Genomic DNA, 17650 nt, shown 5'->3' with positions numbered 1-17650 from the left:
ATTAAACATTATCCATGTTTAGAGACTCCATCCTGAAGCAGACTGAACTCTCACCTTCACTATGAGAATCTCCTCTCTGGGGTCACGAACCAGGAAGTAGAAAGCCTCTTCCCATTGGGGGGAGTTGGTACGATCACATACCTTCAGAGAGACAGAGAAGTTGACTTTCACGGCAGATCCTGTTACAAGTCATGCATTTGAGCTCTACATGTACGGTATCTCACCTTGGTTCTATATGTTGTCTCTCCCAGAACAAGCTCAGCTCCAGCCTTTGGCTCCTTCCCACTTTTCTTCAACTACAAACACACAGGGATCACACAATACAACAGTCAAAACCAAACACTGACTGTGTGCAATTCATAAAATCGAACATATCAAAATGTATGCATAACACATATAACAGTTGTAAAAACTAGACATCAACCTGAAGCCAGAGATCAAAAGTTCGAAATAGCTCAGTGACAGAGGTGAAGTGGTGAAAGGTCAGAGGTGACTCACAGGCAGTGAGTGGGCTCTGTCCATGTAGACGAAGAGCAGAGCAGCAGAGGGAACAGCCTTGTTCTGGTAGGACTGGAGAGACTGCAGCTGCAGCACCTGGAACATGGGGAGAAAAGAGTTCAATCACTTTGGAATAACATCAAAACAGGTGGTTAAAAGGTTAAAAACGAATAATAGAATGAGAGAGAGATGGGGAGAAGGGGTACTGAGATAGGGAGAGGTGAGGACAGGGCAAAAGTAACACTGGAAAACTATAGAGAGGGGCGCGGAGGTGTGAAAAATATATAAATTGACGAGACAGAAAGGAGGGAAGTAGAACTGACCTGATCCAGTCTGTCTGGTTGGGATACTGTTGGTACCCACTCCAGTACCAGGTGAACACGACCTGACTTCACATCATTCAGAGTGTACCACTGGAAAAGAGACAACAAAGCACACATCAGACAGTGTACTAAAACTAATACACACATTATACAGATGAGTGTACCGACTACCGATGTAAGCGAGTACAGACATCATTTAGTACACGAGCAGAGAGAGATGTAAGCATTACCTGGTCTGTATACTGGGAGTGTATGATGTCTCTCATACTGATGTTACACCTGTACACAGGAGGGAAAAATACAGTCAGAAATCAAACAACACTTTGACAGGGAACAGTATGGCTAACAAAAAGTACAGGACCCAACTTGGATGTATACCAAATGGAATCCTATTCCCTACATAGTGCACTAATTAGTGTCAAAAGAAGTGCACTTTATATATGACATAGGGTGCCATTTGGAACGCAGGAGCAGCTCCTCTCACCTGCCCAGGAAGTCATCCTTGTCCATGTCTTTATCATATAGCTCTACCTGGACCTCCTGATCTGACTGTGGTGTCATCACCGTCTGGGGACAAACATCATATTGACGGTAACACTTAGAGAGGAAACTAGAAAGTTCACATTTCTACTCCTATTCATCAGAAAGCAATAGATTGCATGAAACATAATTCCACAAAGAACAGTTTCTAGACTTTCCACAGACAAAGTCCCCAGTTAGATAAAGAGAGACTATAGCGGATGAAGAGAGCTAACGATGAATCAGGTGAGAAATGGCAGACATAACAAAGTTGACTCACGTCAGAATACAATGTTCGGTAGACTTATGGCCAGAGCTGGGGTCAATTCTAAAGTTGGTATACTAGGTTGCTTAGGAGTTACAGTGAGGGAAAAAAGAATTTGATCCCCTGCTGATTTTGTACGTTTGCCCACTGACAAAGAAATGATCAGTCTATAATTGTAATGGTAAGTTTATTTGAACAGTGAGAGACAGAATAACAACAAAAAAATCCAGAAAAACGCATGTCAAAAATGTTATAAAATGATTTGCATTTTAATGAGGGAAATAAGTATTTGACCCCTCTGCAAAACATGACTTAGTACTTGGTGGCAAAACCCTTGTAGGCAATCACAGAGGTCAGACGTTTCTTGTATTTGGCCACCAGGTTTGCACACATCTCAGGAGGGATTTTGTACCACTCCTCTTTGCAGATCTTCTCCAAGTCATTAAGGTTTCGAGGCTGACGTTTGGCAACTCGAACCTTCAGCTCCGTCCACAGATTTTCTATGGGATTAAGGTCTGGAGACTGGCTAGGCCACTCCAGGACCTTAATGTGCTTCTTCTTGAGCTACTCCTTTGTTGCCTTGGCCGTGTGTTTTGGGTCATTGTCATGCTGGAATAACCATCCACGACCCATTTTCAATACCCTGGCTGAGGGAAGGAGGTTCTCACCCAAGATTTGACGGTACATGGCCCCGTCCATCGTCCCTTTGATGCGATGAAGTTGTCCTGTCCCCTTAGCAGAAAAACACCCCCAAAGCATAATGTTTCCACCTCCATGTTTGACGTGGGGATGGTGTTCTTGGGGTCATAGGCAGCATTCCTCCTCCTCCAAACACGGCGAGTTGAGTTGATGCCAAAGAGCTCCATTTTGGTCTCATCTGACCACAACACTTTCACCCAGTTGTCCTCTGAATCATTCAGATGTTCATTGAAGAACTTCAGACGGGCATGTATATGTGCTTTCTTGAGCAGGGGGACCTTGCAGGCGCTGCAGGATTTCAGTCCTTCACGGCGTAGTGTGTTACCAATTGTTTTCTTGGTGACTATGGTCCCAGCTGCCTTGAGATCATTGACAAGATCCTCCCGTGTAGTTCTGGGCTGATTCCTCACCGTTCTCATGATCATTGCAACTCCACGAGGTGAGATCTTGCATGGAGCCCCAGACCGAGGGAGATTGACAGTTCTTTTGTGTTTCTTCCATTTGCGAATAATCGCACCGACTGTTGTCACCTTCTCACCAAGCTGCTTGGCGATGGTCTTGTAGCCAATTCCAGCCTTGTGTAGGTCTACAATCTTGTCCCTGACATCCTTGGAGAGCTCTTTGGTCTTGGCCAGGGTGGAGAGTTTGGAATCTGATTGATTGATTGCTTCTGTGGACAGGTGTCTTTTATACAGGTAACAAGCTGAGATTAGGAGCACTCCCTTTAAGAGTGTGATCCTAATCTCAGCTCGTTACCTGTATAAAAGACACCTGGGAGCCAGAAATCTTTCTGATTGAGAGGGGGTCAAATACTTATTTCCCTCATTAAAATGCAAATCAATTTATAACATTTTTGACATGCGTTTTTCTGGATTTTTTTGTTGTTATTCTGTCTCTCACTGTTCAAATAAACATACCATTACAATTATAGACTGATCATTTCTTTGTCAGTGGGCAAACGTACAAAATCAGCAGTGGATTAAATACTTTTTTCCCTCACTGTACCTGGAAAAAAAAATCTGTTTTGTTTAGAGAACAGCCAAAGTAAATAAAAATATATTCAGAGAAGTTAAGCAACTTTCATAAGGAAATATATAAATGTGACAAATCATTTATTTTCAACTCATGACTTAAGGTAAATAAGGTCAGGAAATGTATGGGTCTTTTGTGGCTGAGGATGGCTGAGGACACTCCAGAGTGATGATGGCATTGACATAAGGGATGACATCACAATGCGGATGATTTCAAGGATGCCATTTAACAGAAAGATATTCAGATTAGAATTTCAAGTAAATTGTGTTGTTTTTATTGTTGAGATATATTAACAGATAGCGTAGGTATTAATGCATGTTTGGGTTGAAAACAGGTTTTGTATCATAGTTGACATATTTGCAATTTAAAAGATGAGGACAAAGAGAGAGAGAGAGAGAGAGAGAGATACTGAGAAACAGAGAGAGAGAAAAAAGGAGGCAGCAAGGGTTGGATAGACAGAGAGAGGCGAGACTGAGAGAGCTAGAGAAGGATAGGGAGGGAAAGAAACATCCCAAAATGACCAAGAAAGAAAAGTTGAAGGATAGAAGGATGAAGGAGCTAAGACAGAACACCTTGGAGAGAGCAAGGTGGGACGAGATTAAGAAAGAACAGGAGGAAGAGCGGGAGAGAGAGGAAGAAAGACAAAGGGAGGAGAGATGGAAGATGATGATGAAGACACAGAAAGCCAAGCAGACCCGGATTCTGGAAGAGCACAGACACTGCGAGATGGAGAGAGAGTGGGAGGAGGACCGGCTGAGAAAGCTGGATGCGGTCACAAACGAGGAACAGGCAGACGTGGTGGTCTAAACTATTAAGAGTTTTAGCAACCAGGAAATGGCAGAGTGATTTCTGCATAGTGCAACTTTAAGGAGAAAAACAGAAGAAAATGTTACACACCTACTACAAGTAGGTACACAAAGGAGACAAGGTCTACAACTGGTGTTTGGGAAACTACATTGGTGTAACCCGCGCAGAGTGGGAAGAAAAGAAGAGGACCAAGCTCCTGAAGACCGAAGCAAATCGACAGAAGGTCGAGGGGCAATGGCTCGAATGGGAGAAATCCAAAGCCAAAAAGAAACAGATAACGAAAATGCAGGAGAGGACCAAAGGCTATTGACGATGGAAAAACTTCAAGGTAAATGTTAAAGCTGCATTATGTAACTTTTTGGGCGACCCGACCAAAATCACATAGAAATGTGTGTCACTATTTCTATTCTTCCTGTTCTTAAGTTTTGTTGTTGCGTCTTTTACTTTCGGTTTTGTACAGTTGAAGTCGGAAGTTTACATACACTTAGGTTGGAGTCATTTAAACTAGTTTTTCAACCACTCCACAAATTTCTTGTTAACAAACTATAGTTTTGGCAAGTCGGTTAGGACATCTACTTTGTGCATGACACAAGTAATTTTTCAAACAATTGTTTACAGACAGATTATTTCACTTATAATTCTTCAGAATTGTATCACAATTCCAGTGGGTAAGAAGTTTACATACACTAAGTTGACTGTGCCTTTAAACAGCTAGGAAAATTACAGAAAATGATGTCATGGCTTTAGAAGCTACTGATAGGCTAAATGACATCAACTGAGTCAATTGGAGGTGTACCTGTGGATGTATTTCAAGGCCTACCTTCAAACTCAGTGCCTCTTTGCTTGACATCATGGGAAAATCAAAAGAAATCAGCCAAGACCTCAGAAAAAAAATTGTACACCTCCACATGTCTGGTTCATCCTTGGGAGCAATTTCCAAACACCTGAAGGTACCACGTTCATCTGTACAAAACAATAGTACGCAAGTATGAACACCATGGGACAACGCAGCCGTCATACCGCTCTGGAAGAAGACGCGTTCTGTCTCCAAGAGATGAAAGTACATTGGTGCGAAATGTGCAAATAAAACCCGGAACAACAGCAAAGGACCATGTGAAGATGCTGGAGGAAACAGGTACAAAAGATCAATATCTACAGTAAAACGAGCCCTATATCAACATAACCTGAAAGGCCGCTCAGCAAGGAAGAAGCCACTGCTCCAAAACTGCCATAAAAAAGCCAGACTACGGTTTGCAACTGGACATGGGGACAAAGATCATTCTTTTTGGAGAAATGTCCTCTGGTTTGATGAAACAAAAATAAAACTGTTTGGCCATAATGACCATCGTTATGTTTGGATGCTTGTAAGCCGAAGAACACCATCCCAACCGTGAAGCACGGGGGTGGTAGCAACATGTTGTGGGGGTGCTTTCCTGCAGGAGGGACTGGTGCACTTCACAAAATAGATGGCATCATGAGGTAGGAAAATGATGTGGATATATTGAAGCAACATCTCAAGACATCAGTCAGGAAGTTAAAGCTTGGTCGCAAATAGGTCTTCCAAATGGACAATGACCCCAAGCATACTTCCAAAGTTGTGGCAAAATGGCTTAAGGACAACAAAGTCAAGGTATTGGAGTGGCCATCACAAAGCCCTGACCTCAATCCTATAGAAAATATGTGGGCAGAATTGAAAAAGCGTGTGCGAGCAAGGAGGCCTACAAACCTGACTCAGTTACACCAGCTCTGTCAGGAGGAATGGGCCAAAATTCACCCAACTTATTGTGGGAAGCTTGTGGAAGGCTACCTGAAACGTTTGACCCAAGTTAAACAATTTAAAGGCAATGCTACCAAATACTAATTGAGTGTATGTAAACTTCTAACCCACTGGGAATGTGATGAGAGAAATAAAAGCTGAAATAAATCACTCTCTCTACTATTATTCTGACATTTCACATTCTTAAAATAAAGTGGTGATCCTGACTGACCTAAGACAGGGAATTTTTACTCGGATTAAATGTCAGGAATTGTGAAAAACTGAGTTTAAATGTATTTGGCTAAGGTGTATGTAAACTTCTGACTTCAACTGTACACCAGCTTCAAAGACCTAAAACAAGGAAGTCATATTGAGACTTAACTCTTAAAAATGAGCCCTGCACGATACGATACAAAAACAAGCACATACAACAGGCAAGTATCGAAAAAAACAAATATAGACAATGTACACATTAAGATACAAAACACAGTCAATTAAAACCAAGACATTCTTCATTTAAAAAATCCTCTGTCAGCTGTCTGAATTGACCTAGGGCCTTCAAAGCATCCAATCCAAATGTCTTTTGGCGATTATTCCAAACAGGGTGCAAGGCAATTAGAGGCAGATTTACCTAACTCTGTAGACACCAAAGGACTATCCAAACTTAACCAACTCTGTGAACAAGTCACTTGTGGACTCTACTAATGAGTTAAGTGAACGCATCAACTGTAATCAGGCTAGTTGTTGTACCTCAGCTATGTGAAAATACACTGTATTCATTCTAATTTACACTTAACACTTCTCCCCTTTTGTTGTTCTATTTTTCAGCTCTGGTGTTTTAGAAGACTGATATCTTCTTCTTATTCTTCATCGTATTCTTTATCTTTTGCTATTCAGTACTATCAGCATTATTAATGACAAATAAATTGCAATATTGACACTTTGGCTTTGTTCCATATTCTGTTAGACAGGATGGATGGTTCACTTAATGACATGCCAAATATTGCTACTGAATACCTCCATACCTCATACATCTCGTTCCAGGTAGGGTTGAGGTTCTCCTTGATCACATGACTCTTAAACTTGACCCCTCCGATGTTGATCTTGACATACGGGTCACTCTTGCCCTTCTTCAGGCCCCCCATCAGGTTGTCCTTGGCGATTAGATTCTGGGCCTCCAGTAGGTGGATTCTCAGTACCCCCTAAAAACAAACACTAGTAACAAGACTGTACAAAACATAGCAGTGTAGCATGAAATACTTGATTCACACAGTACTGTACATAGTATTAAATATCTTATTCACACAGTAAATGGTACTGCTCGGCTATGAAAAGCAAACTGACATTTACTCCTGAGGTACTGACCTGTACCGCCCTCTACAACCACTGTGATTATTATTTGAACCTGCTGGTCATCTATGAACATCTTGAAGAACAATCTGGCCTTGACAGCCATGTACTCTTAAAGTCTCCACCCGGCACAGCCAGAAAAGGACTGGCCAACCCTCAGAGGCTGGTTCCTTGGCTCCTGCCTCACATTAAGCATCTCCAATCCAAATTGAAATCTAGATTCGGCTTCCTATTCCGCAACAAAGCATCCTTCACTCATGCTGCCAAACATACCCTCGTAAAACTGACTATCCTACCGATCCTTGACTTCAGCGATGTCATTTACAAAATGGCCTCCAACACTCTACTCAGCAAATTGGATGTAGTCTATCAAAGTGCCATCCATTTTGTCACCAAAGCCTCATATACTACCCACCACTATGCCCTGTATGCTCTCGTTGGCTGGCCCTCGCTTCATATTCGTCGCCAAACCCACTGGCTCCAGGTCATCTATAAGTCTTTGCTAGGTAAAGCCCCGCCTTATCTCAGCTCACTGGTCACCATAGCAGCACCCACCCGTAGCACGCTCCCCAGCAAGTATATTTCACTGGTCACCCCCAAAGCCAACTCCTCCTTTCGCTGCCTTTCCTTCCAGTTCTCTGCTGCCAATGACTGGAACGAATTGCAAAAATCACTGAAGCTGGAGACTCATATCTCCCTCACTAACTTTAAGCATCAGCTGGCAGAGCAGCTTACAGATCATTGCACCTGTACATAGCCCATCTGTAAATTGCCCACCCAACTACCTCATCCCCATATTGTTATATTTATTTTGTTGCTCCTTTGCACCCCAGTATCTCTACTTGCACATTCATCTTCTGCACATCTATCACTCCAGTGTTTAATTGCAAAATTGTAATTATTTCGCCACTATGGCCTATTTATTTCCATAACTCCCTAATCTTACTTCATTTGCACACACAGTATATAGACTTTTCTATTGTTATTGACTGTACATTTGTTTATTCCATGTGTAACTCTGTGTTGTTGTTTGTGTCGCACTGCTTTGCTTTATCTTGGCCAGGTCGCAGTTGTAAACGAGAACTTGTTCTCAACTGGCCTACCTGGTTAAATAAAGGTGAAATAAAATAAAACACTAGCACACTGCTTCTCACCTCAGAGCCAAAGCTGGGCTCAGGGTTGGTGTGTGTGGGGAGTGTTTCAGGAAGACTGGGTTCCTCAGTGACCTCCTCAGGTACCTTCTCAGCTACCATCTCAGTAACTGTTACCCTCTTAGCCTCCTCTGGCTCTGGTACTGGTGCGGGATAGAAGGAGGGCTGGGGGCTGGAGCACTGGGAGTGTCCACTGAACTAGACCTGAGCAGACATGGTGGAAGAACAGAGAAATTGGTTAAACGTGTGTGTGTGTGTGTGTGTGTGTGTGTGTGTGTGTGTGTGTGTGTGTGTGTGTGTGTGTGTGTGTGTGTGTGTGTGTGTGTGTATTAGTACACCCTCATTTGTTCTACCTCTGCTGCACTGTGTCTCTCTCCAGTCTCTGTTCAGCAGTAGAGGCGGCTCGAGCTCTGGGTTGATCTGCCCTCTCCACATCAATCTCACACTTCTTGGGACATAGCACCTGTAGAAGAACAACACAATTAATAACTCCACCATTTAACCTTATTACAAAACATCATGTATTGAATCAATATACGTCTATAGTGCCTCCTACAGAGTAAGATAGTGTTTCTAAAGTTCTGTAAGTGCAAGAGTGTGTCTCACCTTCAGTTCAGCCCTCAGTAGAATCTGACTGTCAGGTGAGGCTCCATCCAGACTCAGCCACTGATCCAGGACCAGATCTGGTTCTGACAGCAGCTCTCTGACTGGTAGCACCAGAGAACCAATAGGCAAGGTCCAACTGTGCGACAACTAGTATAAGAGAAAATGGAAGAAGGATGGATGACAGCGTAATGTAGCACCCTTTTATAAAAGCACACATCTTTAAGCTCTTATCTAAAAAGTAACATACACACTCACCTTCACTATGAGGATCTCCTCTCTGGGGTCATGAACCAGGAAGTAAAAAGCCTCGTCCCACTTGGGTGAGATGGTGCGATCACACACCTTAAGAGACATAGAAAGGAGGCCTGAGCTGTAATTCACTGACATAAACCTGCTTCTTTACATTAAATATCTCTATAAGTCTTATTCTGGTGACATAATCATTGATGCTTGGCTGCCGTTTGACAAAAAAATGATCTAATCATGTAGACTAGTCTACCCGCACTGTATCTGCGAGCTGTTGGCTACAGCCAAAACCAGAGTGGGCACACTAGCTATATAACGGCAAAAAATGTGTGAGAAAACCATCAGTAGAGTTGAAAGTGCAATGGAAACCCATTTAACTTTTTTTGGTACATGGGATTTTAACTGCAAAAGGTATTTTGTGTAATTGATGATTACTTGGGTGCTGCCAGCTGTGGGCATGTGGGCAGGATTAAAATAAATAATCCCAACCCAATGAAAACTGTTACAGTATCCTTCATTCCGTGACATACCATTTTTTCCCTATCATCTCACAAATCTCAGTTTTGGACGAGACTGACTTTATGAAAAAAATGTTTTTATTTACACTTTGGTTTTACAGTGTCATATGTCAATTTTAAAACAGGACATATTGAGTTATCTGTCTCACCGTCGTTTTATGGGAGGTCCCCCCCACAACAAGTTCAGCTCCCACTTTTGGCTCCTTCCCACTCTTCTTCAGCTAGAAACACACCACAATAAACAAACACACACACACACTAGATGTGCACAAAAAATAAACACTGTATTCATATGCAATAGAATGAGTCTTCTAAACATAACAAACATAACATCATTATCATAAGCCCTGCACACAAAGTCATGAGATCCCTTCCAAACTGAGAAAGAGGTAGATTAGACGCACAGATAGGCCGTCAGCCCTCTCCACAAACACAAACAGTAGAGCCATGGATGGAAAGGCTTTGTTGTGGTAGGACTGCCTGGACTGGAACTGGAACACCTGAGGGAAATGTAAACAGGTCAGTGGGACTGTACGGCACAGTGTTTCAGGATGCATTACTCTACTGTTTCTACTGCCTATTATACTGAACAAAAACATAAGCATAACATGCAACAATTTCAAAAATTGTACTGAGTTACAGTTCATATAAGGAAATCATTCAATTGAAATAAATTCATTAGGCCCTAATCTATGGATTTCACATGACTGGGGAGGGGTGCTGTGATGGGTGGGCCTGGGAGGGCATAGGCCCACCCACCGGGGAGCCAGGCCCAGCCAATTAGAATGAGTTTTTCCCCACAAAAGGGCTTTATTGCCAACAGAAATACTCCTTAGCACCAGAGCCGGATGTGGAGGTCCTGGGCTGGCGAGGTTACACGTGGTCTGTGATTGAGGCCGGTTGGACCTACTACCAAATTCTCTAAAACAACGTTGGAGGCAGCTTATTGTAGAGAAATGAACATTCAATTCTCTGGCAACAGCTCTGGTGGACATTCCTGCAGTCAGCATTGTGTTGTGTGACAAAACTGAACATTTTAAAGTGGCCTTTTATTGTCCCCAGCATGAGGTGCACCTGTGTAATGATCATGCTTTTTAATCAGCTTCTTGATATGCCACACCTGTCAGGTGTGTGGATTATCTTGGCAAAGGAGAAATGTTCACTAACAGGGATGTAAACAAATTTGTGCACAAAATTTGAGAGAAATAAGCTTTTTGTGCGTATGGAACATTTCTGTGATCTTTTATTTCAGCTCATGAAACATGGGACCAACACTTTACATGTTGCGTTCATATTTTTGTTTAGTGTATATTGTTATGTTTTGTACTCAGGTATCATTTGCAAAACAGATTCTATGATCTCAACATGATCTCCTTAATAACTCCTAAATTACAGTGGCTTCGGAAAATATTCAGACCCCTTGACTTTTTCCACATTTTGTTACGTTACGTTGTTACGTTACAGCCTTCTTCTAAAATAGATTTTTTTCCCCCCCTCATCAATCTACACACACATTACCCTATAATGACAAAGCAAAAACAGGTTTGTAGAATTTTTCAAATGTATTAAAAATAATTTTCAGACCGTTTACTCAGTACTTTGTTGAAGCACCCTTGGCAGCGATTACAATGTTGAGTCTTCTTGGTTATGACACTACAAGCTTGGCACACCTGTATTTGGGGAGATTCTCCAATTCTTTGCAGATCCTCTCAAGCTCTGTCAGGTTGGATGGGGAGCGTTGCTGCACAGCTATTTTCAGGTCTCTCCAGACCTGTTCGATCGGACTTGATCGGACTTGAACCCGATCGAACATCTCTCCAGAGATGTTCGATCGGGTTCAAGTCCACTCAAGGACATTCAGAGACTTGTCCCGAAGCCCAATCAATTGAATTTACCACAAGTTGTAGAAACATCTCAAGGATGATCAATGGAAGCAGGTGTTCAATTTCGAGTCTTATAGCAAAGAATCTGAATACTTAAGTAAATAAGGTATTTTATTTTTATTTATTTATTCAACCTTTTTTTTAAGAATGACGGCCTACCCCGACCAAACCCGGACGAAGCTGGGCCAATTGTGCGCCGCCCTATGGGACTCCCAATCACGGCCAGATGTGAGCAGCCTGGATTTGAACCAGGTACTGCAGTGACGCCTCTTGTACTGAGATGCAGTGTCTTAGACCACTTCGCCACTTATTTCTGTTATTTATTTTTAATAAATTAGCAAAAATGTCTAAAAACCTGTTTTTCGCTTTGTCATTATGGGGTAGTGTGTGTAGATTGATGAGAAAAAACTAATATTTAATCAATTTTACAAAAAGGCTGTAACAAAGAAAAAAAATGTAAAAGGGAAAGGGTCTGAATACTTTCCGAATGCACTGTATGTGTATAAGGATATATTACTCTACTGTTTAATACTGCAAATATTTGGGGGACGAATTTAAAACTGGAAGAATAGGACTGACCTGATCCAGTCTGTCTGGTTGTGATACTGTTGGTACCCACTCCAGTACCAGGTGAACACGACCTGACTTCACATCATTCAGAGTGTACCACTGGAAAAGAGAGACAACAACTCACAGTGTACCATACCAATGAAACAGGGTAACTAAAAAGCTTTCACATAGGATGGTAAAGTTCAACATTCAGTGCAGTGATTGGTTTGTTTAAATTAAAGTATGTAGTCATGTTAACTCCCATGCAGGCAGGTAGATCTCACCTGGTCAGTGTATTGAGAGGTGATGATATCCTTCAGACTGATCTTCAACCTGTAACAGTACATATCACCATCAGAGAGCAAACTACTGTACAAACACATGTAATATGGAGCAAAAATAAATCTGTGGGAGTAGTTACATGTCCCTGTCATAGAAATCTATCTAGCTCCCAGAGACTCCATTTGCGTCCCAAATGGCACCCTAAAGTAGTGCACTATATATAGACTAGGATGCCATTTGGGTCGCAAGCCTGCATACCTGCCCATGAAGTCATCCTTCATGTCCATGTCCTTATCAAACAGCTCTACATGCAGCTCCTGGCCAGGCAGTGTGGTCAGAACCACCTGGGAGACAACACAACAACAGCTTCAGTAAGGGCAGTATTCCACATACTAAAACTGGAAACACACAGGGAAGCACTGACATTTTTAGGTCACCTAATATTTTCCTCAAAATAATAGGCAAGTCCACAGTTTTAGCCTGCTGTCCTGGTTGTTGAGCACTTGTTCTATGGTTCTACTGTTTACTGAAGTGCAGAGACCTTGAACTCATTATTACCCTACAGTGGCATGAGTGTCCGTTTTGAACAATGGCTTTATTTGTTTTGTTGAAAATATCTGATTTGAAATTAAGATTATATTTCACAAGATTTGACTTATTGGGTCGTCCAAATAAAATCATGGCCACTATGTAATATCCTACCTCATACATCTCGTTCCAGGTGGGGTTGAGGTTCCTATTGATGACCCGGCTTTCAAAGGTCTCACCCCCAATGTTGATCTTGACATAGGGGTCACTCTTGCCCTTCACCATGCCCCCCATCATGTTGTCCTTGGGGACCAGATTTTGGCCCTCTAGAAGGTGGATTCTCAGCACCCCCTAAAACAACAAAACACTTTACTTCATCAGACTCACATTCTTCAACATTGCTATCTCATAAACAGGGCATTATTTACCTCTGTAGCAAAGCTGGGGTCAGGGGAGGTGTGTTGGGGGCGTATCTTTGAGAGACCTGCTGCTAGGTTGGCTGCTTCTGTAGAGGAAGTGGGGATGTTATCCTCATCCAACCATAACACCTGAAAGAAAGAAAGAAAGAAAGAAAGAGAAGAAAGAAAGGAAAGAAAGAAAGAAAGAAAGAAAGAAAGAAAGGAAAGAAAGGAAAGAAAGAAAGAAAAATAAAGAAATAATAATACATTACACAGGCCAAACTGAGCAATTTGTTTTTAGATGTGAATCAACCTGTAGGTTGGGATTGAGAGGAGGTACCAGTCCTTACCCTGAGTACAGTGTTAATGTAGATGCGGCTGGCAGGGCCAGCTTTGTCTAGCTGGAACCACTGGTCCAGAGACAGGTTGGGGCTGGACAGCAGGCGGGACAGAGGGATGGACAGGCTACCTAGAGTCTGTATCCGGTCATTGTCCTTCACCTGAGACAGACATGGGAGGATAGTGAGAATGTTGAGTGAAGAATACACACAGAGAAAAGAGAGTGTGGTCATTGAAAAGAATGCTATGAGGAAAAAACAGACATAAATACAGCATTCATTAAATGAACATGATGACAAATGGGTGCAAAACATGTTATCCAATGGAGTTAGAATATCACAATACCTGAATGTCTATTGACTGCTTGTGTGGATCTGGGATAAAGAAGGTGAAGGCATCCTCCCACTTTGGGTTGATGGTTGTCCAACAGGTCTAAAAGCAGTGTGAAGGAAAATTGAGAGAGTGAAATAGGAGGGAGTTTGGTAGCACTGTTTGGTCCTTTTCTCCACTATAGGAGCTGAATGGAATAAGTCAAGTAAGTCACTGCTCTGGTAGTCTTACCCTGCTCTCTCGAGTGATGTCCTGCACAGACAACTGCACCATGGGACTAGGTTCTTTATTGCCCTTCTTCATCTAAAACACAAACATAGAAACACATATTGAAATATAAGGCAAACACAAACAACCAACATTAACAACACTACGATGGGGGGTTTTGTTCCGGCCCAGCACTAACACAACCGATTAGTGCTGAGCGATTAACCAACATTTCATTTTTTTCCCAGTTATTAAAAAAATGTATTGACCTATGTCGGTTCAATTACTTGAATTCCCTTATATAAACACAACATGTAAAGTGTTGGTCCCATGTTTTATGAGCTGAAATAAAAGATCCCAGAAATGTTCCATATGCACTAAAACATTATTTCTCTAAAATGTTGTGCATAAATTTGTTTACACCCCTGTTAGTAAGCATTTCTCCTTTGCCAAGATTATCCATCCACCTGACAGATGTGGCATATCAAGAAGCTGATGTTTCAAGTTTTGAGGGTGCGGGCAATTGACATGCTGACTGCAGGAATGTCCACCAGAGCTGTTGCCAGAGAATGGTATGGGCAGGCATAAGCTATAGACAAAGAACATAATTCCATTTTATCGATGGCAATTTGAATGCACAGAGATACCGTGATGAGATCCTGAGGCCCATTGTCGTGCCATTCATCCGCTGCCATCACCTCGTGTTTCAGCATGATAATGCACGGCCCCATGTCGCAAGGATCTGTACACAATTCCTGGAAGCTGAAAGTGTCCCAGATCTTCCATGGCCTTCATACTCACCAGACATGTCATCCATTGAGCATGTTTGGGATGCTCTGGATCGACGTGTATGACAGCGTGTTCCAGTTCCCGCCAATATCCAGCAACTTCGCAAAGCCATTAAAGAGGAGTGGGACAACATTCCACAGGCCACAATCAACAGTCTGATCAACACTATGTGAACGAGGCCTCCCGAGTGGCGCAGTGGTCTAAGGCACTGCATCGCAGTGCTAGCTGTGCCATTAGAAATCCTGGTTCGTGTCCAGGCTCTGTTGCAGCCAGCCGAGACCGGGAGACCCATGGGGCGGCGCACAATTGTCCCAGCATTGTCCGGGTTAGGGGAGGGTTTGGCCGGTTGGTATGTTCTTGTCCCATCACGTACTAGCGACTCCTGTGGTGGGCCGGGCACAATGCACGCTGACACAGTCGACAGGTGTACGGTGTTTCCTCCGACACATTGGTGCGGCTGGCTTCCAGGTTAAGCAGGCATTGTGTCAAGAAACAGTGCGGCTTGGCTGTGTTGTGTTTTGGAGGAGGTGCGGCTCTCGACCTTCACCTCTCCCGAGTCCATACGGGAATTGCAGCGATGAGACAAGACTGTAACTACCAATTGGATAACACGAAATTCGGAGAGGCGAAAGTCGAGAAATATTTATGCGATCAGATATTCAACCTAGTTCAACTCAGAAAACTGGTAATTAACTACAATGACCATAATCCATTGTGCCTGTTTTTTCTGGCTCGGACAGAGAAGGATCAGAGGGGAAGAGGCGAAGCGAGAGGTTTTACTCTTGCCAAAATCTGTCCAAAATTAGCCCAATGTGTTTCTATGGGCTTATTTTGGACCTAAACTGCCTTCCTGCCTTTGGGACAACGACTCCCATTGACAACGACTCCCGCGGATACTACACTACAGGACTGTTTTGCTAGCACAGACTGGAATATGTTCCGGGATTCATCCAATGGCATTGAGGAGAATACCACCTCAGTCATCGGCTTCATCAATAAGTGCATCAATGACGTCGTCCCCACAGTGACTGTACTTACATATCCCAACCAGAAGCCATGGATTACAGGCAACATCCACATCGAGCTAAAGGCTAGAGCTGCCGCTTTCAAGGAGCTGGAGACTAATCCGGACACTTATAAGAAATCTATGCCCTCAGACGAACCATCAAACAAGAAAAGCGTCAATACAGGATTAAGATTGAATCCTACACCGGCACTGACGCTCGTCGGATGTGGCAGGTCTTGAAAACTATTAAGGACTACAAAGGGAAACCCAGACGCGAGCTGCCCAGTGACGCGAGCCTACCAGACGAGCTAAATGCCTTTTATGCTCGCTTCGAGGAAAACAACACTAGAGCATGCACGAGAGCACCAGCTGTTCTGGATGACTGTGTGATAACGCTCTCAGTAGCCGATGTGAACAAAACCTTTAAACAGGTCAACATTCACGAAGCCGCTGGGCCAGATGGATTACCAGGACGTGTACTCAAAGCATGCACGGACCAACTGTCAAGTGTCTTCACTGACATTTTCAACCTCTCCCTGACCGAGCCTGTAATACCTACATGTTTCAAGCAGACCACCATAGTCCCTGTGCCCAAGGAAGCGAAGGTAACCTGCCTAAATTATTACGTGGCACTCACGTCGGTAGCCATGAAGTGCTTTGAAAGGCTGGTCATAGCTCACATCAACAGCATCCTCCCGGACACCCTAGACCCACTCCAATTCGCATACCGCCCCAACAGATCCACAGATGACGCAATCTCTATTGCACTCCACACTGCTCATCAATGCTCATCACTTCCCACGAAGCTCATCACTAAGCTAAGGACTCTGGGACTAAACACCTCCCTCTGCAACTGGATCCTGGACTTCCTGACGAGCCGACCCCAGATGGTAAGAGTAGGCAGCAACACATCTGCCATGCTGATCCTTAACACTGGGGCCCCTCAGGGGTGTGTACTTAGTCCCCTACTGTATTCCCTGTCCACCCACGACTGCGTGGCCAAACACGACTCCAACACCATCATTAAGTTTGCTGACGACACAACAGTGGTAGGCCTGATCACCGACAACGATGAGACGGCCTATAGGGAGGAGGTCAGAGAACTGGCAGTGTGGTGCCAGGACAACAACCTCTCTCTCCCTCAATGTGAGCAAGACAAAGGAGCTGATCGTGGACTACAAGGAAAGGCGGGCCGAACAGGCCCCCATTAACATCGACGGGGCTGTAGTGGAGCGGGTCGAGAGTTTCAAGTTCCTTGGTGTCCACATCACCAACGAACTATCATGGTTCAAACATACCAAGACAGTCGTGAAGAGGGCACGACAACACCTTTTCCCCCTCAGGAGACTGAAAAGATTTGTCATGGGCCCCCAGATCCTCAAAAGGTTCTACAGCTGCACCATCGAGAGCATCCTGACCGGATGCATCACCACCTGGTATGGCAACTGCTCGGAATCTGACCGTAAGGCGCTACAGAGGGTAGTGCGAACAGCCCAGTACCTCACTGGGGCCAAGCTTCCTGCCATCCAGGACCTATATAATAGGCGGTGTCAGAAGAAAGCCCATACA

General features: G+C 43.5%; 1 protein-coding gene and 1 long non-coding RNA gene across 4 annotated transcripts in view; one reads left to right on the top strand and one right to left on the bottom strand.

Annotated features, from left to right (window-relative positions):
• The window catches only part of LOC106583158 (extended synaptotagmin-1), a 63417-nt gene that overhangs the window by 34583 nt on the left and 11184 nt on the right, over positions 1-17650 (bottom strand). For all 3 annotated transcript variants that reach the window (XM_082967519.1, XM_082967517.1, XM_082967518.1), the window contains exons 14-24: positions 14311-14382; positions 14095-14181; positions 13761-13910; positions 13441-13560; positions 13187-13363; positions 12743-12828; positions 12487-12535; positions 12233-12322; positions 499-594; positions 225-296; positions 55-141 (exon numbers count right to left, since the gene is read on the bottom strand). In XM_082967519.1, the coding sequence (XP_082823645.1) occupies positions 55-141; positions 225-296; positions 499-594; positions 12233-12322; positions 12487-12535; positions 12743-12828; positions 13187-13363; positions 13441-13560; positions 13761-13910; positions 14095-14181; positions 14311-14382 (1086 nt within the window). The remainder of the gene's footprint in view (positions 1-54; positions 142-224; positions 297-498; positions 595-12232; positions 12323-12486; positions 12536-12742; positions 12829-13186; positions 13364-13440; positions 13561-13760; positions 13911-14094; positions 14182-14310; positions 14383-17650) is intronic.
• On the top strand, positions 3802-6839 carry LOC123729726 (uncharacterized). Its single transcript, XR_006761435.1, has 2 exons — positions 3802-4471; positions 6728-6839. It is a non-coding gene; the product is annotated as an uncharacterized LOC123729726 (long non-coding RNA).

This window comes from Salmo salar, chromosome 22 (assembly GCF_965601325.2).
Source record: "Salmo salar chromosome 22, fSalSal1, whole genome shotgun sequence".
In the NCBI taxonomy this organism is placed as follows: Eukaryota; Metazoa; Chordata; class Actinopteri; order Salmoniformes; family Salmonidae; genus Salmo; species Salmo salar.
This window is presented reverse-complemented; position numbering and strand designations above follow the sequence as displayed.